The sequence below is a fragment of the Acartia tonsa genome, chromosome 5 (genome assembly GCF_053477335.1).
Source record: "Acartia tonsa isolate MP-2025a chromosome 5, ASM5347733v1, whole genome shotgun sequence".
Classification (NCBI taxonomy): Eukaryota; Metazoa; Arthropoda; class Copepoda; order Calanoida; family Acartiidae; genus Acartia; species Acartia tonsa.
In genome coordinates, this window is record NC_137264.1 from 29,122,783 (window position 1) to 29,147,452 (window position 24,670).

At 31.1% G+C, this 24,670-nt stretch overlaps 1 protein-coding gene across 2 annotated transcripts in view; it reads left to right on the plus strand.

Moving 5' to 3' along the window:
• Positions 1-24,670, plus strand: part of toy (paired box 6 protein twin of eyeless) — a 91,616-nt gene that overhangs the window by 64,048 nt on the left and 2,898 nt on the right. Inside the window, exons 2-13 of one of the 2 annotated variants that reach the window (XM_080161242.1) lie at positions 4,908-4,952; positions 5,379-5,456; positions 6,441-6,528; positions 7,020-7,151; positions 7,355-7,403; positions 14,747-14,806; positions 14,967-15,153; positions 15,396-15,507; positions 16,085-16,158; positions 17,191-17,273; positions 23,685-23,995; positions 24,167-24,295. In XM_080161242.1, the coding sequence (XP_080017368.1) occupies positions 4,908-4,952; positions 5,379-5,456; positions 6,441-6,528; positions 7,020-7,151; positions 7,355-7,403; positions 14,747-14,806; positions 14,967-15,153; positions 15,396-15,507; positions 16,085-16,158; positions 17,191-17,273; positions 23,685-23,995; positions 24,167-24,295 (1,348 nt within the window). The remainder of the gene's footprint in view (positions 1-4,907; positions 4,953-5,378; positions 5,457-6,440; positions 6,529-7,019; positions 7,152-7,354; positions 7,404-14,746; positions 14,807-14,966; positions 15,154-15,395; positions 15,508-16,084; positions 16,159-17,190; positions 17,274-23,684; positions 23,996-24,166; positions 24,296-24,670) is intronic. The other variant, XM_080161243.1, reaches the window with a different exon arrangement.

The following is a 24,670-nucleotide window of genomic DNA, read 5'->3' on the forward strand; positions in this document are numbered from 1 at the left end:
AATCAGGGATCGGAAGCCGCGCGTAAGCCGCGTGTAAGCCTCAGTGAAATCTTCATGTTATAACTATAAAATTCTGCTGGATGTATAAAACTGCTCTTTAGCAGACAATCCCTCTTTCTGAAATTTCTTTTTATTCTCACAAGCAGGTTTAAAACTGAGGCTTATGCTCGGCTGAGGCGCGGCTTCCTAACCCTGATTTAAATTACTAATAATAAATCACTAAATCTTATATATTTCCTAAGATATTATTTTACTTATAAGCAATTCAATCTGACTTACTGACTAGTGAATATACATATATATGCTCTAATTATAGAGTAACCACTAACTAAAAAATTAGCCCTGAAAAAAAATCAGGACAGGCAATGATTATTGTAGAGTGTTAGAATCCAATTTAATTTTTGTAAAAATAAGATTTTTTTTATAACAACTCAATACTAGCAACCATACATTAGAAAATCCATACAAAATTAGGATACTTCTTTAAAGATTTAAGGCTTTAGGAAATAAATAGAAGTTTCTTTTTCGTGTCATTTTAAGAAACTCAGTTAAAAGTCCATAAATTTCTTTTAATAGCGAAGCTACTCTATGATAAATCAGTCTGTCCGACAGCATCTTAATAATTGAAACTTTTTATTAATATATTTACCGTATAATAGTATACTGTTTTATTTGCAATTGTTGCTAAATTATCATAACTGCGCTACTTATTTAAAATATGTATTTTTTGAGACATCTTTCCTACTTTGGATAATGATAAAACAAACCTAAAATAAAAAGAATATCAACACTTAACATGTTTAAATAAGTTATAATCACCCCACTCAACTTTTTTTTTGTATTTTATCTAGAGCAGATGAAAATAATATATTGATAAATATGTAATATATGTAACATATCAATAGAGGGGGGTTAAAAAATATGGTCCCCCAAATATTGAAAATAAGGGGCACAGTTAAATTTTTGTGTAACTTTAAAACTAAATGTAATACAGCCAGTCAGTGAAAAATTACGTTCTTCAAGGAAAATTATAAAATCATAGAACAAATAACAATAAGCTTCATCAAAATAAATCTTTTGCAACATTTAAAGATTTTGCGTGTATTTACATAGTAAGGAAAGTAGAAAAATATTCATCTTACATACGTAACTCTAGATTTAGAATTGCCAGGTTTTTTTTCTTCAAAAATCAAATTTATTTCCATGGTGGGGGGTTCTTTACAGAGGATGGTACATATAACAGATGATTTTGACAAGTTTTCATGTAAATGTGGCTCCTCAATGGCCCAAAAACAGGATAACTATAATAGGCGCTCATTTATCATGACTAACATACAGATATTTGGTAGCGTAGCAACTAAATAGTAAGGAATTTCCAGTGCCTGTTAATTAAAGGAATTTTGAGAGACCTGTAATTCTCTCAAAGTGGCATGTCAAGCCCTGAAAACCATGTATCCCTATTTATGAAATAAATCTAAAATAAGAGGGGGAAGAAGAGAGTTTTCATTTGTTTGTTTATTAGTTTAAGACAGGTTATGCTGGGTATTTGGTAGCCCCGCTGGGCTTAGGCTCAGTAGGGATAGAGTCAGCAGGGCTAGACTCCTCCGAGTGGTAATAGGCATAAGAAACACCCCTCCCCTTTTTCAATTTATTTTGAAAATAAAAAGGCACTTTTCAGGGGAAGCACAGCCATACCCTAGAAAAAAAAAAATTCACCAAATATTGTTTCGCTATTTTGCTACTTGTGTCCATGATTATCCTTGTTATTTGCTGAAATATAAGACAACCCCTGTTATAATACCAATACAATATATAATAGGTGAAACATTTTAACATCCGCTTCAATTCTTTCTGCACTATTCACTAATAATTATACTGGTGTGTCATCACTTTCACAAATTTGTTATATGATAAATTCACTTGAGTGAAATAGTCCTTTTGTTCTTGATTATTTATTTAGAAATATATTTCGGCGAGCACGGCACCCTCTTCAGTCCAAATGACATAAATCATATCAATTTAACTTACACATTTAAAGGATAAGTGTAAATAAAGAAATTTGTAAAAATATAAAGGCAGAAAATGTTGCTTGGAAAGGAAAAAAAATATATTATCAATCTCTTGCAGCTTAGCTGGATGATTAATGTAAACAGAGGAAAGTTATTTAGAAAGAGATAAAAATCACAGGGGGGGGGGGGGAAGGGGTGTAAAAAAAGTCAGTAATACATATACATCGATTTTAATATTTTTCTTATTGTCTAAAGTCATTAGATTCGCAAATTATTACAAAAGCACAAAATAGCACTTTACCGTTACTTCATGATCTTTATTAAACAACCTCCTTTTTGTCTAATTTGAAATACTTGCACTTGTGACATATTAGCGGCAAGTATGGAACACCAATCACACTCTCATTGTATGTCAACCTGATTTATAACAATTTATGTCTTCATTCATAATATGATATTATATTTACATGTATATTTTAACTCACAGCCGTTCCCCATGTTTTAGAGTCTGCTTTTAGAATAGTATTTCCAGTATGGCTTCGAAACCGATTAATATCCGCTGGATTATAACTGGTTCTCAGCCATTCTGAAAAATCATGTATAGCTTCGTATTACAGACAATTTTCCATTTTGAAATAAAAATCATAAAATTTGGGCCCATCGTGGCTAACAAAACTGAAATTAATCTTTTCATTTAAATATCCGCGGAAGATTGTCTATCATAAACGTTGCGATAAATAGCTTTTATCTTAGGCAAACTTATCTTCTAAATATGCCTATCTACCAGTTAGATTACGTCAATCTTATATATTTCCAATTATTTTTTTTTTACTAAGATGCAGATTGTTTGACTTAATAGAAGCATTAGATTCAATTACAATTACATAGCCATTAAAAATATTTTTTTTTATTCACATGAAAGGAAATACCTACAAGAGATAGATATAAATTGATGTTCAATCTTTATTTAGAAATCTAAAATGTTTCTCATCTTAATGTTATTACTATTATTTTTATCCATTAACAATTAATGTTTGATATAATTGTAATTATGTCAAAATAGGGCTAAATATTATGAAAAAACAAATGTGATGAGATTAATATTCTTTTACAAACCTTTGTTTATTAATGGATTTCAAAAGTTTTAAAACAAAGTGTGCTGAAAATAAGCTAAGTAAATAAGTTATTTAAACAATCCCATATTAATATTAGATTTTTTAACATGTCATATTTGCTATATTATCATTAATATGTTATTTTTGCATTGGTCTTTAGCTGTTTATATTTTGTAATAAAATTCCTGGTTCCTGGCATTAATTACATGGTAGATATCTGCAACTAAATTGGACTATTATCAATAGTGAAATTATTTATATAGCCCTTCCACGGATTTTCTGGATAGGAATGAATAATAAAAATTAAATTATATTTTGCTTATTAAAGTAATCTTTAATTTCAATCATTTTGGCTTCTTAAAACAAGGTTAAAAGTAAAAAAGTAATTCAATGTGTATGCAATAAACCCTTTTAAATAACATTTAAATTTTAGACATCAATATCAATAAAAAAACAAAATATAAATTTGTTGTAATTCCTTAAATCCCTGCGGGTTCGACAGAGCCAATTGAAGACAATTAGCTACGGTAGATATCATTCCTATACCCTTTAATCTCCCCATTCTCCCTATTTCCCTCTTTGTTCTTTTACAGTCTTATTTTCATTCTTAATTTTATTTTTTTCCCTACTTCTTTTTCTTTTACATATTTATGATTCTTTTTACAGTATCTTCGCAGTCTCTAAAAAAACACACACAAACTTGCTTGCTGACTTTTATGAACATTTACTGAATATGCTATATTGTTATTACTACATTATAATTTACTGTTATCAACTAATCCAAAATTTTGATTACTTGTTTTTGTTGCGCTCCTAATGGATATAATTATCTTGTTTTCCTAATTCTTAAACCTTCAAAAGCATAACTTCCCTTTGAAAAACTGTTAAAGTTCTGTATTAGATTGATTAAGACATTGTCTGTGTGTGTGTGTGTATGTGTGTGTGTATAATTGTAAAACTAGTATAATAACATTATATCTCCCCCCTGTGGACTCCGCCCATACTCCAATATTGTGGGAGAAAGGGCGTGTCCTCATTTCCTAACTTCCCTCCCTTCAACATTGTCCAATAATCCTTACATTTTTACAAAAAAAAGATCCCTTCAAATTACATTCACTATGCGCTGATTAAAGTATTTGGCTAAATATATATTTTTTATTTTAATTTCCTAAGAGATTTCCCCCTATCTATAACAGTTCAATCAATTTTAACTTCTTTCTTTCCTAAAATAATTTTAAAATATTACATATGTTCAATGGTTCTTTTTCAGTTTTTCCCTCCATTATTTGTCCCTCAAATTCGTAGGCGTGGTGTGTGAATATGTGAAGGACACGGTTTAACATGATTTGCTATATAAAGTAAATATATCCTTCTCTAAAGCTGTTAGTAAATCTGTCCCATACTTAAAGTTCCTTTGTATTCTGTAATACATATAAGTTCAATATAACAAACTATTTTTTATAAATCTTAATATTTTCTTGATCTTTATATTTTTACTAGCGGCTACGCCCCTAGAAGCCTCTAAGGGCACTGGTAGGAGGGGGAAAAGTCGACCTCATCCCATTTTAAATTTGATTTCCAAAAGAGTTCTAAAATATATTTTTTTGGGGGGAGGGTGGTGAAGACACCCTCTCCAAAAATAGTTTAAAACCTTCCCAGGACCTGTAAGAAGCTTCACTGTAAAGGAGAACAAATTCGGTTAAGGGGTTAGCGAGATCCTTCGGGACAGACAAAAAACACTTACTACTTTATATAATAGGATTAATATTTTATTTTATTTCAGAGACCACAATAGCTGACTTCACCCCCTACAGAGCTTCAGACTCGGGTGAGTTTATTCATATTTGTGCCAAAGCGTCTCCAAAATGTCTGTCCGTCCGTCTATCCCTTCATAGAGCTATAGAGGGAATTAGAATTTACTTGGTTAGTGAGATTTATATCAATATTAATGTACAATGTAATTTGTATGTTACTTATGCAGCATTCTTTTAAAATGCTAAAAAAATGTATTTTTCATTCAAATTTTTTTTTAAAAACACAGTGGAATAAATTTGTAAGAAGCTCATTATAATGCCTCTAAAAATGACGTCATGTAATATAAATGACCAATGATAGGCCAATACACAGACTAAATTACCAATGACAGGCCAGTATACATTGTAATTGACCAATGGTAGGCCAGTATGGCGTCTTTTTTTTATAGGCACTATAAGCTGCTTCCAATTTGTAACCAACATATTTCTTCTACCTTCAGGTCACAGTGGTGTAAACCAGCTGGGCGGAGTTTATGTAAATGGAAGACCCCTGCCTGACTCCACCAGGCAAAAAATAGGCATGTTCACAACATAATTGTTATAACCTACGACATTACCTATATAAAAGACGACAATTTTTAATATTAATATTATAATATTAATTTTTGTATTTTGATCATACCATTAAGGTAACACTTTTAAGAACAAGGATGACAACATCCATAAAAGCGAAGCCCTGAAACGGTAGGACAAACGGACATTAACACTTGTAGAGTGTCAGAACTGAATAATCCTAATATAAATGTATAAGAGTCAAAGCAAAATTGTAAGTAAATTTGTTGAAAAACTGCTTGATACAGGATAATGTTTATGGACATACTTACATTTTTAGGACTTGATTATAGAGTTGATTCGTTTATTACATTATACTTTGTTGTCCAGGGAATCAATATACCAAAAATCAGATCAATCTGATAATTAGATCACATAAAAATTTGTTGTTAAAAAAGTAAAAAAATCAACATGTTTAAAATGGACGTAAAGGACATTTTGGTAATGATTATAGAGTTGCTACGCTTTCTAAATTGTACCTAACTACTAAAGGAATCACCATGCAAAATTTGAAATCGATAGTACAATTCTAACATGCCTAAATTAACGAAAAAAGCTATCCGTTACGGACGGACGGACGGACGGACGGACCGACCCTAATTATAGAAAAGCTTCGCTTTTAAAAAGCTTTCAATAAGTTTCAATAAAAGAAAAGAAAACACAGATATTGTAAAAACATTTATCATGTTTAAGTAAGTTACTTCATAGCAAAGATTTAAAAAATTATATAAAAGTGAAGAATATGAAATATTCTCGTTACAAGCTTACTTAAGTGTTTTTTCATTGAGTAAATTAATGCGCAACGAATGAAACTGCACACTGAGGACAGACGTACAAAATAACTAATTATATAGTGGTTGCGAAACAAATTTTTTAAAAAGATTTTAATGGACACACATCCAGTTACTTTAGTATAAAGAAAAAATTATGTTGACACGCCAACTTTGTAGTGGAATTGGCCCATAGTGGTGCGCGCCCCTGTGATATCTCAAGAATTCTTCAAGTTTCCAATGGATGTGTTTCCAAAATTTTGGGCAGGTAAGAATATTTTTCTTCAAATGTTGACCATTAATCAGAGAGAGAGAGAGAGAGAGGACAATCGGCTGTTTATTACACTAGTTTTTAAATAACATTTTCTTATTCGTTGGATTAAAAACTTTGGGGACTTTGGAAGGTTTTGATTAGTTGGTTAAGTTATGTGTTTATACGCTTCAACCACTAATTTTGATCTAAAGATGGGGTAATTTTGTATATCATTAATTTCGTCATTGTCTTATCCATTTAGATACCATTAATTGATCATTGATCAACCCTCCAAACAATAAATGTTTAGAAGCAAGCCAGGGATTAAAGGGGTGTCGATCAATGTCCTCCAAAAACTGGAAAGAGCCACATCAAAGTTTTGATATATTGTCAGTATTCAATGCAATAAAACAGCTGAAAAATCTTTGTCAAAAAGATCAGACATAATTCATATATATTACTTGTATTTGTTGAAGATTAATTTAAAAACATAAATAATTGTTCAGATACTATGAGACAGGTTCAATAAAGCCCCGCGCAATTGGTGGCTCCAAGCCACGAGTAGCCACACCAGGAGTTGTCAACAAGATTTCTGATTATAAACGAGAGTGTCCTTCCATATTTGCCTGGGAAATCAGGTAGTGTATTTTAATCTTTTTTTGGTACCTTGATTTTTAAATAATTGAATACTAATTAAATGTGCCAAATGCTTGACCGATTGGGGTAGTTTTTCAGGGTAGCTTAATATTTTTTTCTGGGGATTTGCAAATTTTCTTTTATTAAGTTGATTGAACCGCCAAATAGAGATATTTCTCCCCCTCAAATAAATTTAATTTTTCAGGGATCGGTTATTGTCTGAAGGAATCTGCAATAGTGAAAATGTTCCAAGTGTAAGTAACGTTTTGATTTGATCATGATTACTTTAAAATTAATGGCCATCTTCTCCTCATATAAAAGTAACATGATGTCTATGTGTCTGTCTATAGCTTAACCCCTTCCTAAGCGGTATAACGATATTGTTCTCTATTTTAAACCTCCAAACACACAAGAAAAATCCTCCGACAATTTAAAGGCTTTTTGTTTTTATATATTAATTGAAATTGGAAGATCTCCTACACGCCCCCCCCCCCTTCTCTCTAGTTCCCCTAGAAGATTCTACGGGATAGCCGTTGGTAATGTATAAAGTAGTTTTGATCCCCAAAAAAAGAAGAAAATGTATGTTATGAAAATGATAAAAAAAATAGTCTGTCCCCGCCTGATTTATATTCTGAATATATTTGTTTGTATACATGTTTTCTATGTATGCATATATGTAATGTGTACTATACATACATACTATACATACAAATAGTAAGATGTAGTTACATTAGGATAGGTAGTTTGTCTTTTTATATTTATACAAAACTACAAATGAACACCTCAGCAGGGTGCATCTACTCTATAATAATGGTATGTCATTCTCCGTACGTTCATACATAAAAGTATTTCAAAAACATTGATACATCTTACTCATTTTATTATTCTTAATCTTAGGAAACTTAATTTTACTTTTATTTTTTCACCCATTAGAGTATTTTTATTATGTATCAGCTGTGCTACTTAGCTTCTTATGTACGGTATTTTCCTTGTTTTGATAGATAGATAGATAAAAAGTATTCCTTATATATATGTTTCTTTGTTATTTTGTAAGAAAACTTGTGTGTTGAATGAGAAAATGTAAAGAAATATATTTATTATTTATGCTAAACATTATATACCTCACTTAGTCTTAATTCTAACATATTTTTCATTCCTTTTTTCTCTTTTTTGTATGTCCTATCATATACAGTGTGTTTTTTTTATGAGAACTTTTTTGAAATCAATTTTACCTCTTTTATAGTTATCAGAATTAAATGATTAACGGCTTATTTTCTTCGTTTTTTATAACCATTTTTAGTACATCAAAAAAATATTTAAGTTTTTATTTAAAAAGTACAGTAAAATCAAAAATTCATAACTTTATTTATAACTCTGTATCTCAACTTTGAAGCGTTTTGCAGCCATTCTTGCAAATAGTAGAAGATTTGAGCATGAGAAAAATGCGCTAAAACCTTTTTTAGATGTTGACACCTAGGTTTTGAATTTTTTTATTTTACTCTACCTTTTTAATAAAAACTGAAATATTTTTTTGATGTTCTATAAATGGTTATAAAAAACAAAGAAAATAAGCCATTAATCATTAAATTCTGATAACTATAAGTGGGGTAAAATTGCTTTCAAAAAAGTTCTCATAAAAAAACACACTGTATATTAGTAAGACTTTTTTTGTCTGAAGCTGAAGATTTAAAAAAATACTGAACCGATTATGTTCTCCATTTTAGTGAAACTTGACCTGGGATGGTTTAACGGTGTTTTTTTTTACTTAGATTTAAGTCTTGAGATGGTTCCATGCTATTATTCTTTCCATTGCTTCCCTAAAAAATTCAAAGCCCTTAGTTGCTAGGTGTGCAGCATTTAGTTATGTACATACATTATTATAATTACTAAAAGTTATTAGTAGATCGGGACTTTAAAGTTTATACATGTCCATGACCCTTGTTATAGGAAAATAAATGGCGCAAATTATTAGACTATTATTACTGTATATTGCTTTTCTAATTATGTTGATTAAAGAAATATTGCTGCACTACATACAATTTTTTTTCTACCAATATATTGTTATAATATTTGAAAAGACTATTTTTTTCAAATATTCAAACAATGTTAAACGCTGTTGTAAAGTCAAAAGATCATTAATTACCATGTAAAATATTCTGCTAAATATTTCCATTATCAAAAGTACTCTCTAGGGGAAATTTCTAAACATTAAATTTAAAGGTTGACTGTATTTTGTTGGATATTTAAAACCAGGGATTGGCAGCCGCCTTTAATCCGCATAGAATTCGATGTTTTATACTTTTAATGAAGAGCTGTTTAAATGTGTTCTTTATATGAAAATTTAATGGTTATTTAAATTTTTTAAAGCATCCAGTCGGTTTAAAATTTTCGGCTTAGGCTTAGCTGCCGAGCCCTGCTATTAACATAAATGATACTAAATTTTCTCAGAGAATAATGTGAGACACAAGTTTAAAACCAAGGTTGAAATATCCATAACTAAACAAGAAAAATTAAAAACATCAAAAAATAGGGATAATAATTTTGCTTTCATCAATCTTATGTCTTTTTTCATAGGACTTCAATTCATAAAAAAATAGTGCAATCAAATGGTTTGTTGTATTATTTGTAAAACTTGCTATTAAAACTCAAAACTTAAAAAAAAGAACGGAATCAAAAGGCTATAGAACAACTTATGCGTGCTTAAAGCGAGAGAAAAAATAGGAGTGAGAGATTTATCTATCTATAGATAAAGAGCAAAATGAAGGGAATTTTTCCATTGTGTCACATAATATCCATAAAATTCAAATAATCAAAAGGGCATAGTTTAAACTTTGTAAGAAAAATCGGGAAAGGTACATGTTTTCTTAAATTGAAGTGTTGGAAATGTTTTATAAAGTGACTCTAATAAACTATAATTCAAGATGACCAAAGGGGATACAGTAATAAAACATTAGACGTTTAATTAAGTAACTACAATGAGAAATATTAATATAACTAACAATCTTAAAGGGGGACTTTTACTATTTAGGGTCAAATATACTGTATACTTGATACTAATCTTGTCTGCTCGACTATTTGTTTATCAGGAAACCTATACATTTCTCTGTCAGAAATATGCTGTTTTCCTGTACTGCACCCTATTATACCTAGAAGAATTTGTTGACTTATTTTATCTTTCCCTTTTGTCAATATTTTGCCCATCATTGTTTGGTAATTACCACATAATCTTTCATCTACCAAATAACTTATAATGATACTAGCGCCTGTGCCCCTTGCATTTATGGACTATGTATTTGAATGGGTAGGGAGGGAGCTAAACTATAGCCTAAAACTATCCTCAAGACTTAAATATAAAAATGATATAGACTAAAACCATCAAAGGACATGTGTAAAGCTTCCCTAGAGTGAAGAAAGTCATCGCTTTAGTAATCACTGAAATCTTAAGGTTAAGAAATAAAATTCTTACTTGTTTATTTAATAGGATTATTTATGACATTATAAATATTTTCTTATGTTGATATAATATCAGCCCAAAAGTTTTGCAGGGAGGTTGTGTAGGGGGCGCCACGTGTATAATAGTTGGTGTATTTCCGGTGTACACTGAAGGAAACTATTCACTTCCGCTTTCTCTCTCTCTCTCTTTCTCTCTCCAAATCATCTTATTTCTAAGATATCTATATTTCTTATTCTAATTTCTTCTAACCAATAAGAATTTTAACAAGAACAATTATGTTCAAATATGCAAACTATTTAGTTTTGGTATAAGAAATGCAATGCAATTTTTAGAATTTTTAGAATTTTTAAAATCTGTCAATAAACAGGAAAGATACAGTAAATTTTTTTGTATAATTCTTTATCTAAAAGCGCAATTACAATTTAAGTTAATTAATTTTGACATTCGTGATAGGTGGATTGTAAACTACCTGCGCTCTAATTGGTTGAATGATGTACGACACTTAAGCTTCTCCAATCAGAGCGCAGATAGTTTTCAATCCAATTAAACTTTTCCAATCAGAGCGCAGATAGTTTTCAATCCACCAATCACAAATGTCAAAATTAATTAACTTAATTGTATTTCCGCTTTTAGATAAAGAATTATACAAAAAATGAATTTTATAAAAAAAATCCTTAAAATTTTATGCAGATTTCCAATCTACCTCTAACATTAAAATTCATTCCAACTTATATATCTAACTGTATAGTGTATTGTTCCTACGCTTTTAAACTTAGTCTACAAACAAAAATCCATTAAAACTTAAAGGTAAACTGTAATTATATTTAATTTTTTTTATTCTGTAGAAAGTTTACTGTATGATGCATAAGAAAAGATGGTCAAAAAAATACAAGGCTAAAGGGCGTATAATTTATTTGGTATTTTGAGGAGAGCAAAAAATTATGGGATGCAGATAAAAAAATTAAAACACAAAAATAAGCAGTGTAACAACTTTTAAAGCTAGAGTACGTCAGACCAAGTTCTCAAGTTGCAGACCATTACTATAACTTTTCTTTTATTGACCGATTAAAAAAATTGAATCCTTGGATTGTTCAGACTGAAATGAGCTATGAAAAATGTTGCTATTGCCGTAATACATATATATATTGATGATTTTACATTCCTGTCCATGGGGGTGGGGGTGGGCAAAGGCGTCGTGTTTGGATAATAGCGGTGTCATTCTAGATTAGGCTTCGCCTGGACTAGTCACTCATGCATATGGAGATATGCTCAAATATTCTAGCAACATTTTCTTTTTTTAACTTTCAAGATAAATTCTTTTTCTATCTCAGTAATACTTATAAGCATAAATCACCATCCCATCCTTAAATTATGCTTCATTTTATTAATTATCTGTCTTTAAAACTTAATGTAGATGGGAATTTTACTTATTAATCATCATCAATTTTCAACATCAATTTTTAACATTTGGGTTAAAGCTTCAATATTTTATTTTTAATTATCCTATTATATACAGTAGTAAGCTGTTTATTTCTGTAGCTAAGGATGAACCGATATGGTTCTCCTTTACAGTGAAGCTTCCAGGGAAAGTTTCTAACTAAGAAAAGTGACCTCCCTTCCCCCAAAAAACAAACATTTTCTTCGCTTTTCTTGTTAAAACTGTAAGTGAATGAATAACTTCCTCCATCCGATCCCACTTCCCTCAAGTGTCCCTAGAGGCCTCTAAAGGCGTAACCGCGAGTAAAAAATAAAAGTACAAGAAAAGATTTAAAGCTTGGTTAATTATTTCTTGCTACATAGTAAGAACTTCTTGTTTGTGTCATTTTTTATTTGTGTAATGTATATGTACAAGAAGTGGGCATTCCTGTTTTATATAACACTAGTAGATTCATACCTAGCCTCTAGGGGCTCTAGAGTCAAAGAAGGAATGCCATTTATATAAAAATGAGATAGTCTGGAATCATCAGTGCATATATTAGATGAAGGGCCACTGCAATGGAGAGTAAGATCTTAATTGACCTTACCAATAAAAGCATCATGTCTTTTCATTTATAACCAACTGAAGATTGTTTTTAACTTGAAACACTGTGTATTGGACTTATCAAATAAAAATAACATGTTTAATTAAACTGTGTTGATTACTCTATGACATTTTATATTATGGGATATAATTTAGGTTTTTGTCACATTTTCGACATGAACAAAGTAAAATATTATGTATTATTATAGTTTAAACAGAAGATAATATAAGAATACTAAAAACAATTTTAAAATATTTATTTAGTAATTGATAATTCCCCTTGTTTTAACCCGTTGAAAAACTCATAATGGGTGATTGTAAAACCTAAGAATCAATCTGAAACAACCAACAACTCCCAAGGGCTGGGTGTACATCAAAAACTGTAAATTTAGATTTAAGCAAATAGTTTCAATGGACGTATTCTTGTTTATCAAACAGTGGAATAAAACCAATAATGAAAAAAATGAAGATTTGGTTTTTTAATAGAAAAAATCTTTTAGAAATTAGTTTTGCTTTTGTCAGGAAAATATCAGCTACAAACACGTCTATTGATTGTCACATTGTCGACAAAAAACAATTAAATTATATCTTAACATATTATTTTTTGGTTAGTTTATAAAAACATTCTTTGTCTCTTGGGTATTACTTTCCCAGTTAAAACAAGTGGCGGCAGGGAAAAGATTTATTAAAAACTAAAGTTTATTATTGAATAAAATAGAATAGAAATTAATTATTTTATCAACAAAAGACAATAGTTATCAATAAAAATGTCTAATTTTTTTCTTCAAAAAACGACATGTCGACATCAAAGTCAGCTTAAAGTCAACACAACATTTGTAGATTTACAGGGAATACTCCTCCTTGTCCCTGGGGGAAGGATATTTTATTTCTAATGGTATTATTTAACCAACCATTACAGAAGTACTTGGTTATACCTCATTGACCAACAAAATAATTAACAACTTGGGTTTCTGGGAATCTTAGTCAGACATAAATGGATATACTTAGAGAAAATGTAGATTTTTTTCTCTGTGTTTTCCCCCAAAGTACATTGTTGAGCAGAATTAAACCCCTAGACAGAAAAAAATGAAATGGGGGAGTTTTTCCTTCTGTTAGTTTTTTTTATCAGTTCAAGTTAGGTTTTATTGGGTATTTGGCTGCTCCGCAGAGTTAGGGCTTCAAGCAGGGGTTAGATGTAGGAAAAGAAGTAAAATTATGTTTAATCTATTTTTAAAATATGTGGTAGGTTTCAGTGCTTCAGAAGCACTTTGTTTGAAAGCAATTTTTTTCTTTCCTCGGTATATTGTTCTTTTAAGAGAAGCAATTATAAAAAGGTATCCCAGTATCTACATAGTTTCTGTATAAAAGTTTACTTGTCTTTTCCCATTTCTATTATGTTTTTTTTTATTGAATTTAAACATGACTGTAACGCCAGTTAATCAACTTGTATTTTCTCATCTCCTTTGTCCTTAATATCCCTGTTGTTAATAGGTATTGGTTGGTTTAGATATTTGATATTAATAGCTACAACTTTTATGTTATTGTTTCCGTACAGTACCAACATATTTACAAAAACAAAGATAGATTATGTTTATAAAGGGAAAGGACAATGGGAGATCAAATATTAGAGTAAAACACAAGAGGGAGAAAGGGTTAAATAACTGTATCTCCCCATCGCAACCGTCCTGTGCAACCTTTCTATTGGGTCATTGAAAATCAACCAATGGTGTCGCTTATATTAACACAGCCAAATAGCAGAAAATAACTTAGAAGCAGACGAAAGAGGTCTTTGAAAAAGGAAGGGAGGTAGTTGTCTGTCTATACTATAGATCTGTTGATGAAATAATCCGAAAGTTAGAAATTCTGAATTTTGAATAAAATGATGAAGGAAAAGACTGCTTGTATACTATTATTTGTTAAGATTTATTGAAATTCGACCCAAGCTGGATTGAATCTATAAACTGCACTCAAGACCCTGTAGTAAACCATGCGAAAACCTAATCAATGCCTTGGGCTAATCTAACCTAACTATAAACATGAAAGAACTTAACTATTCACTGGTTTATTAAAATCATATAATAATCCAAGTTTCAACAGTTCTAAACTTTATTATTATTTTTCAGGTGTCTTCAATCAATAGAGTTCTGAGAAACCTTGCCTCACAGAAAGAACAAACACCGCAGGTAATATTTACTCATCAATATCTCTAAAATGGCTCAACATATTGCCTCGTTTGTTTAATTACTTGGCTATAGCATCCCAGAAAGACTTTATGATATGACTAATCAAAAGTAAGATTTTATAAAACTTTATTAGCTTGCGATTTGTATTTCTATTTTGTAGGTATCCGCTGACACCGTGTACGACAAGCTGCGGATGTTCAACGGGAGCAGTGCCGCCGCCGCGGGCTGGGCGTGGTACGGGTCCGCCACTAACCCCGCCCACCTTGGCCTTCACGGGGCCCCGCCCTCACATCCCGTCCTTTCACATCATTTTCCTGCCAGAGACATGCCGGAGGATAAAAAGCCAGGTAAATAATGAATTTAAATAATAATTTTATTAATAGATTTTGGCACGTATTGTCAATAAATCATTGAAATTGAGTTATCCGATAAATAACGACATTTTAATTAACGTAGCCTAAAAGATAGACATTAAGTTTCAATAGCCAAACTACTTTGTAGGATGTATATGTCTACACACGATAGCACAGAATTATTTCTAATATTGAAGGTCTTAAGTTTTCATGGAAACTTATCTTGTTTATTTTAGATTTCTCTGACGCGGCCTCTTTCAATGAGTTTAGTAGCGAGGGTATGAATGATACACTAAGTGATGGAAATTCTGAACATAATTCTTCTGTAGATGAAGATTCTCAGCTCAGGTATATATTCAGTTTGCTGTTGCTGCTTTTGTCAAGCCTTAGAATCTAACAAAGTTGTCTTAAATTGTTGGGTTAAAGACTCTGACCAAGCTAAGTTTTAGCCAAAGGTGTTGAAAAATTGACATTTAGTAGTGCATTGTCAATGTACAGTTAGGACTTCTAAACAAAGGACTTTTAGTCAAAGTGCTAGTTGTCTTAATGATACTCAATACTAGTTGCTTTGTCCGTATCCTCTAGGAAAAAACTTTAACAACCCCAATCAGTTTACAAATCCTATCTGAAAGAACATATCTAACACGGTCTAGTAATTTGCGAGATCTTAAGCTTCAGACAAATAAAACCTTATTACTTTAGGAAGACTAAAATATAAGGTTTTAATCAATAATAGTGTTGGGGAGCTGATATAGATTTCTAGTATTAATGCTTTATAATGGTTATAGGGCAGATATTAGGATCAGTCACAATGCTTTGAATAGAATGATAAAATCAATTCTAAGCATCCAAGTGAGTAAACTTGTGAGGTTTCGTGATCTTTACTGAGGTCAAATTTATGTAGAATGATATTATTACCATTAAGGTTGAGGTTGAAACGTAAACTGCAGAGAAACAGAACTTCCTTCACCAATGAACAGATAGAACAATTAGAGAAAGGTTAGACAATTTTTTGTTTAAGCAAGGATGGCTAAATAAGTAGACCAGGAATAACTAGCTAAGAAAACCTTTAATTTAACTGTAAATAATTTTCCTATGCCAAAATTTGTTCGATTTTTATTCGCGTTCAAATGTTTATTAAGATAGTAATATATAAAAGAATGAAATTTTTATAGGCATGGTAAATTTTTTAAAACTATGACTAGCTAGAGGCGAGCAATCAATTTACGGCAAAAGGCATAATAGCATAATATTTAAGGAGGGTTTAGAATCCCCTTACACCCCTTAAGAACGCCATTTTTCTCTTATTGTTATGAATGAACACTATTATATAATAGGCACAAAAAGAGTTTGGTATTAATTACACATAATCTGTTATAATGATAATAGTTATGCTGCTTTTAAGGCATATCAAATATCATTTCAAATCTTTTTACTAAATATTTATGCAACAAGAACAGTAAAGCAAGATGCGTATTTTTCATTAGGTGAACTTCAATTAATGCTAATATTTCTAAAAATCCGTCAACAAACAATAAGTTACGTTCATCTAATATATGACCGTTTGAGAAAGAAGAATGTTTCATCTTTCAGTGAAGCCTCTACTGAGGCCCAATTCAAAGATAAATGGAGAACCATTGTGCGTGGCCTATGCTCTGGAAAGAAGAGATAAATGGCGATGATGATGATTTAATATTTGACCGTTCCGTCTGAGGAAACTTTCAGGCGTAACAAACCCTATTTATAAGATACATGTACTGCATAACTTTATTTCGGGAGGGAGGGTAGCGTAAGTGCCGCCACCCCCTATCCTACCTTAGAAAGAATTAAAAATATACTCAAATGCAGAGTTATTAATTTTTAAAATTCAGGATGATTGCATTTAATTCTACAGCTATTGCACTATTATTTACAGTTAAAGACGGCGATAACGCAAGAAAACCAGAAAAGTAAAAAACTTTATGGGGGAGGATGGAAGGTATAGATAGCCTCTTTATATAAAAAGACACTATATTAATTTTTTTAATTTAGAATTTGAGCGCACCCACTATCCTGATGTTTTTGCCAGAGAAAGGCTGGCAGAGAGGATTGGACTTCCAGAAGCCAGAATACAGGTACACAAATAGATAGATAGATAATAGATAGAAAGATAATTTATGAGATAGATAAGTAGACAGATAGATAGTTATCTTTTGAAAAAAAATCTTCAATAAACGAGGAAGTTTAAAGTGGACCATAGATTGATACACCTTACTCCCTAAAAATGATAAAAAATATCGCTCCTGTAGAGTATTGGTTGAAAAAATTAGAAACTGTTAGTTTTGACCGATGATTACAAATCAGTAAGCCAACAAATTAGTAAATGTTGGGTACCAATATAATTTAGTATCTCTTAAATATTATACTACTTGGATGCGCAGACATAATTAGTTATATAATTGCAGAATAGCTGCGCTACTTAAAATATACATACATCAATATTAAACTAAATCTACTTATAATAAAATGAAAACGTCAACACCACAAAATCAAAATCAATTTAAAAAGAATATGAACACAAGATTACAAAATAATTTAATTTCTAACAAAAGGAAAAGTTACAACAATAGATATTAAAATATAAAATGATTTATCAATAGAGAGAATATTAATGGAAAATAAGTTACTTTAAAATAGTTTTCTTTTTAAATTGCTACTTAAAATTTTTTTATTTTTTGGTCATGGCTAAATGTAAAATAATTCCTTTTTTTTATTCCAACTAAAATATTCTAACCCTTTTTATTTTACAACCGACCAAACATCTAACCAACCCTTACGTTTTTGAGGATTTCATCACTTTACACTAAAATACAGAGAATGGCGATGGTAAAAATGTAGAGTATTCCCCCCAGGGGCAGATTTTCCCCCCCTTGAAAATTATTGCTGCCTGACTGGCCACCCTCATTCTACACACAGTCACACACACCCACACTCAATTTCATTCTCGGATTTTTTAAAATCTTACAATTAAAACATGCATGTTGTTTAAATTATGACGATTATTTCTAAAAGAGGTAAAAAAATTGACAATGCCTTTAATTATAAAGTAAGCATTCTTTTAGTAAATCAATGTTTTTAATATTTTATTATTTGGTATGTATTCTAAAATTTATATGACATTTTCGTTAAATAGCCCAATAAATTCTATTAACTTTGTGGTTTTTAGGTTTATTAAATCAAAAAATAAACAACCATTACTAATTAAAGAGCTAAAACACTAATAATTACCTTAATGATTTAAGATATTTGAAAACTCGGCTATTTAAAAAAAAACATGGATGTCTAAATTCCTCCAAAAAACATTTTTATATAAAACCTACTACTGCCACTACCATACAGCCGACTATAGCTCTGAACTAACATGCCGGAAAAAAGAAAAGGATCAATAAGCTTTTCAACAGAGGTAAGAAACCAGAACACACTTTAAATTCTTTTCAAATTTCGTTCTGTTTTTTAAAAATAACCACAAACTGTTATTTTGATTGCTAAATGCGATGCTAAGGTCAAAACAACATAAATATCGCGTGCACAGGATTCTGCTAGGAAGTGAAAATAAGTCAGGCATGCTACATGTGTCACTGACCGAACCTAACAAAAAAATCCACAAACCCAAATGTTTCGACCTTTCTAAAAAGCCAGACTTAAAACTGATTCTTTGATGAATATTATCATCATTATTAATTAGACTTGCTTTGTTAAATAGATTGTGCAAATTAATCCGAACATTTTAATAAGAATGCAAAGTTTTATCTTGATATAAAAAATAAATATCATTCTTAAATATATAGAAAATTAAGTACTTCTATGCAGATTATGATAAAATCCAAATAGTTAACAATTACTAATTTTGGAAGCCCAGTTACTCTATGACTAAGTAGTGTCAGTACGTCTTGCGCTATTTAAAGATAATTTTTATTAACTTTGTTTATTAACGGTCTTAAACAATTTAAACCTAGATATATTTTTCTTATTGAAGTGATTTAAAAAAAATCCTTTTTATTATAAGAATTAAAACAGCAAGTTCCTAAAAAATCCACTATAGTGTTCTTTTTTCTCAAATATGTGTTTTTGCTATTCCTGATTTTTAATAGGGTTGGGCCAGATACTTTTTTGGCCGGATACCGGATATCCGGCTGATTTCAAACGCCGGATATCCGGTAACCGGCCGGATATCCGGCTAACGCCGGATATCCGGCAAATATCCAGTTATCCGGCCAAATTACCGGATATCCGGCCGGATAACCGGCCAAATTACCAGATACTAAAGTAGCAAAAAAAAATTTCTTCAGAAATCTTATATAAATTTACATAAAGTTAAACTTGTTCAGAAAAAATGTTCTTCTAGCTTCAATAATAAGAAAATTATAGCCATTTAAAATTTTAAAAAGCTGAGATTTTTGGTGTAAAGTATAAGAAATTTTAGAGCCGGATATCCGGCCGGATAGTTTCAATATCCGGTATCCGTTCGGATATTGAAAATGGCCGGATATCCGGCCCAACCCTAATTTTTATTTTAATTTAATTATGAACCTGAGTAAAAATATCCCTGTTTATTAACTATCCTCTCATTTGCATTTCCACATTAGAAAAACAACAATTATTATGTATACACACACACACACACACACACACACACACACAGACACTCCGTGTAGAATTCAACAAATGTTCAGATGATATAAAGTAGAAATAAATAGATAGATAAGATGATGTAAATAGATAGATACCATCATTGAGAATAAAGAACCCAAGGAAAATTGGGGAAAATCACCAACTTTTCCAGAATTTGGGCAACAGATATTCCCCTATACCCCCCCCTCCTTCTCAGTTCTATGTGCACACCTCCGTTAATAACTCTGAATACTTGTAAGAGAGGAGTGATACATACAAAGATATTGTAGGGCTAATTCCCCCCCCCCCCCCCCCCCCAACTCTTTATGATTATATAAAGAAACCAACGTATAATATTCCCCCTGCACCCCTTACCAAAGAAACACAACTTAAAGATATTTTTTTTGCGAGAAATACTCAAACAAGATATTTTGGGAGAGGGTGGGGGGGGGGGGGGGGAGGAAGATAGATGAATCATAGTTCCGTTTCGAATCCATTGGTTATACAAGATGAAGGAATTCTAAAGAGATCATTCTTTTTATTTATCTATCTATTTTACAAAATGTCATTATCTATCTATATATTAAAAAAATACTTTTTAAGTGATTTGATAGATTAACTTTAATTTGGCAAGGTTAGAACCTTCGTCTTTAAACTTATGGCTTTGCTAATCAGAAAAACTTACAACTACCTCAGACCTACTGCCTGGAAAGGAAAATCCAACTATTACAATAATACCTGATATTTTTTATTTACTGTTCATTTTTTGGAACAAAATTGCCGTTGCTGTGCTAGTTACAAATTTCTAAAAGAAGAAAGTTTAAAAGAAATTGCAAAAATACAAAAGAAAAATATAATGTAAGATATAAATTTGAGTTGAAGTCAATGACCAACTATCTAAAATTACTTTAAATTGTCTCTTATTGTTGGCATTTACCCAAATAAATACAAAAAAAGTTTGGATCTACTGCAAATCACGGTAAAATATTGCTGGTAACGAATATTGCCAAAAATCTATGAATTTTAATAGCTGCTAGCTACCAAACGGCTGAACGTACAGATCATGCCTGCACACTGTTTTAAGCGGTATAAGAAGGCCTACTAATAATCTGGAACAGCCATAAATCAATAATGCAGAATTATCTCGCAATGCAGAGAAATGCGCAAAAAAGGCCTATTTTACGCGTTTTTTCTTCAGTAAAGATTTCCCTGTGCATCATTGGATCTTGGCTATTCCAGATTATTTGTAGATATTCTTATACCGCTTAAAATTGTGTGCGGGTATGATCTGTACGTTCAGCCGTTTGGCAGCTAGCAGCCTTTAAAATTCATAGATTTTTAGCAATATTCGTTATAAGCAATATTTTACCTTGAACTGCAGTAGATCCAAACTTTTTTTGTATTTATTTGGGTAAATGCCAACAATAAGAGACAATTTAAAGTAATTTTAGATAGTTGGTCATTGACTTCAACTCAAATTTATATCTTACATTATATTTTTCTTTTGTATTTTTGCAATTTCGTTTAAACTTTCTTCTTTCTCTCTGTCTCTCTCTCATTCTCTCTGTCTCTCTCTCATTCTCTTTTCCTCACTCTTTTTATATTTTTTTCCTTCTTATTATTTCTGATTTAATGCTCTAAATTTCTCAGTCTCTAATCTAAATTTGTTGATATCCCTGTATCAATTAATCAATTATCTCCCTATCTTTTGATATGTGTATGTGTAGTAATAAGATGATTAAGAATAAAACACGTAATGTATCATGAAATAACATTTGTACCATACAATAACAAACAATGACAATTATGTCCATAAGTAGCGCATCAATAACAAGCAAAAAAATTTTTGATGAAAAAATATGTGTTATAAATTAATTTTGGTCAACTAAAAGCTTTTATTTTATTTTTCAATAGACATGCAAACGTACGTATCATTATTATAGAGTGGCTGTACTTCAAAAGCAAACTATTCATGTAATATAGCCCCAAAACATGTAACAAGCAAATTTAAATATTATCCAAATATAAATGAATGTCTGTTACTTATATTTTTGCTATCCACTGCACTGGACCAATTGGAAGCTTCATATGAGTTGTAGGCTGGTTTTAGTCTATTTCATGGAAGGGAATTTTAACCTTCCCAAAAGAAATGTCTACAACTTTAAGAAGTTTAAGAAGGCCAACCCTCCCCCATTCTTCAACATGCCCCTAGTGAATAGGGGCGCCGCCACCAGACTATATATGAAGTAGTAATGGAGGGAAACGCTTGTCTGAATATGAATAGTAACCTTGGCTGTATGTCATCATTTCCACACTTTTTTTTATATTTTCGAACATATTAATTTTTCAAAATACTAAAGACAACGGTTTTGCTTAATTTCTTCGCGTAAAGATTCCAATAAAGAGGTTTTTTTCCATGTATTTTCTGTAAAAATGTTTGTTAGCATTTAGACAAATGCACTTATGAAGTCTAACTGTTCATAATTATGATCATTTCATATGTATACATTTGGAATAAAGGTACTATTTGGTCAAAATTAAGAACAGTTTGAATTAATAAGCGCATTTGACTAAATTTGACACACAACTTTACAGAAATTACACAAAAATGATCCTCTTTATATTTTATTGTACTTAGTTGGTGTGTTTGAAACTATTGCAGCTATGACTTTGGCGAAAACAATAGCACACCAACAGTAGTAGAAATCTAGTCATAAATTTTAGTGGAATGGGAAAATATATTCACTATATACTCATATCATTAGACTTCAAAATTTAATAGGGTTAGATACAAAAATAGAATGTACATAGATATATAGATAGTTAGAAAGAATAAAAAAATGGATGAAAACTACCTAAATAGATAAGTGGATAGACTACTAGAACCATAAACATACAGATTTATAGGAAGATAAAAACTTCGTATGATTAGTTTTAAAGACACATAGTCATTTCAAACACTAAAAAAAAATATTCCCCATAACCCTAAAATATATAAAGAATAAGGGCAAAGGGCGAAAAGAAATTTAGAGCTATAGAGATAGGTAATGCTAAAGTAATTTATTACAATCCCTATTTTAGCGATTTTTTTTATGATTTATCGCCGGCCACATTCCCCAAATTTTTTTCAGGCTACCAAAGGCAAAATTACCCATGATTGAGAATTTGAGAGATTAATTTCTTGTCCCTTTCTCCCTGAGAAAATTACAATATGAATAATAATATTATATTTATACAAGATTATTATACAACACAGAAAAACTATTTCTAAAAATAATTATTTGATAGAATCACAGTAAAATTAAACGTAATATCCCCCAAAAACTATATTTCGTTCATCTAACTTCATGTAAACTATAATTTTAAGATTTTAAAAATTCGTCAATAAACAAGAATTATATTTACGGACATTACCTGGTTATATAGTGTAACATAATATCATACTTTAACCTTAGAACCCTCTTGACACCATGGTGTTACACATTCATATGGGGCATTCACTTCCGCACATGTATACCAATTTTTCATTATCAGAACCGAATTTTATTACAACAGCACAAACTATCTCATACCCTTTGCTTTAATAATCATGAAAAATCCCCTCTGTTTCATTTGCTATTGAGTATTTTTGCGATTATAAAACCGGATGTGATAATACGCGGAATAAAAGCACACTCTCATTCACTTATCTTATTCAATAATCTTGAAAAATTGATTTTTCAATAAAAAAATACATCATTATAAGAATAAATATAACACTTCTAGCCAAACTTTGGTAAAGAAGCTACTTTATATATTTGACATGTTTGTTAGTTCGTTCGTCAAATGCAGAAGTTATTCTTGTAATAATTTTTTTTATCAATAATCTCTTTTAGGTATGGTTTTCAAACAGACGTGCAAAGTGGCGTCGGGAGGAGAAACTTCGCAATCAGAAACGGCCATCTGGCGGCAGCAGCAGCGGTAGCGGCTCTGCAAACGGTCAAAACGGCGGTGGCGGACCACTGAGTGGTCTCGGCGGCGAGGAGTCTGGCCACAGCGGCATGCTGGAAAGCCCGGGAACGCCAGGTCCGACCCCGACACCCACTCCGAGTGCGGCGTCTGTCGGTAGGTTGGCTTTCAATGGAGGATTTAATTCAATGTATCCGTCCATCCCACAGCCTATTGGAACTATGGCGGATTCTTACAGGTACATAGTTTTCTGCCATTATTGCGATTAAATGTAATGTTTAAAATCTACAAATGTTTACGTTAAAAATTATCAAGAAGAAATTGTATAATTATCAAACATTTGGTTTCGAGATCTTACTGGACAAACAGCTTCTTTATTATTTTTATATTTTGATAAATGTATTTCTAGGTCCCACTATTCAAGCATGAGTAACCACTTGAGCTCCATGTCCCCCTCGTGCCTACAGGACAGAAATGCATCCTCCTACTATTCCATGTTCCATGATCCACTATCCTCACTCTCCTCACAGTATGGCAGGTAAATATCAAATATACGGATACATTTTAGTTATAGAGTAGTAGTGATACTTAAAATCATTCATGTTAAAGCAGCTTATAGCGCTTAATAAAAAACGACGTCATACAATACAAAGGACCCATGATAGGCCAGTATACATTGTAATTGACCAATGGTAAATACTGGCCTATCATTGGTCATTTGTGTTGTATTTTTAAATTTTTATTATGCACTATAAGCTGCTTTTTCATGTTCGATATAATTGCTGGGATCTTAAAAGGATTAAAAGTGAATGTTTACCCAAAATTTTAACGAATAACCCAACCTGTAGATTAAAATATTAGCGTGAAAGTTTGGACACCGCTAGTTTGGACCAACAATTCAAGTTTTTAAAAT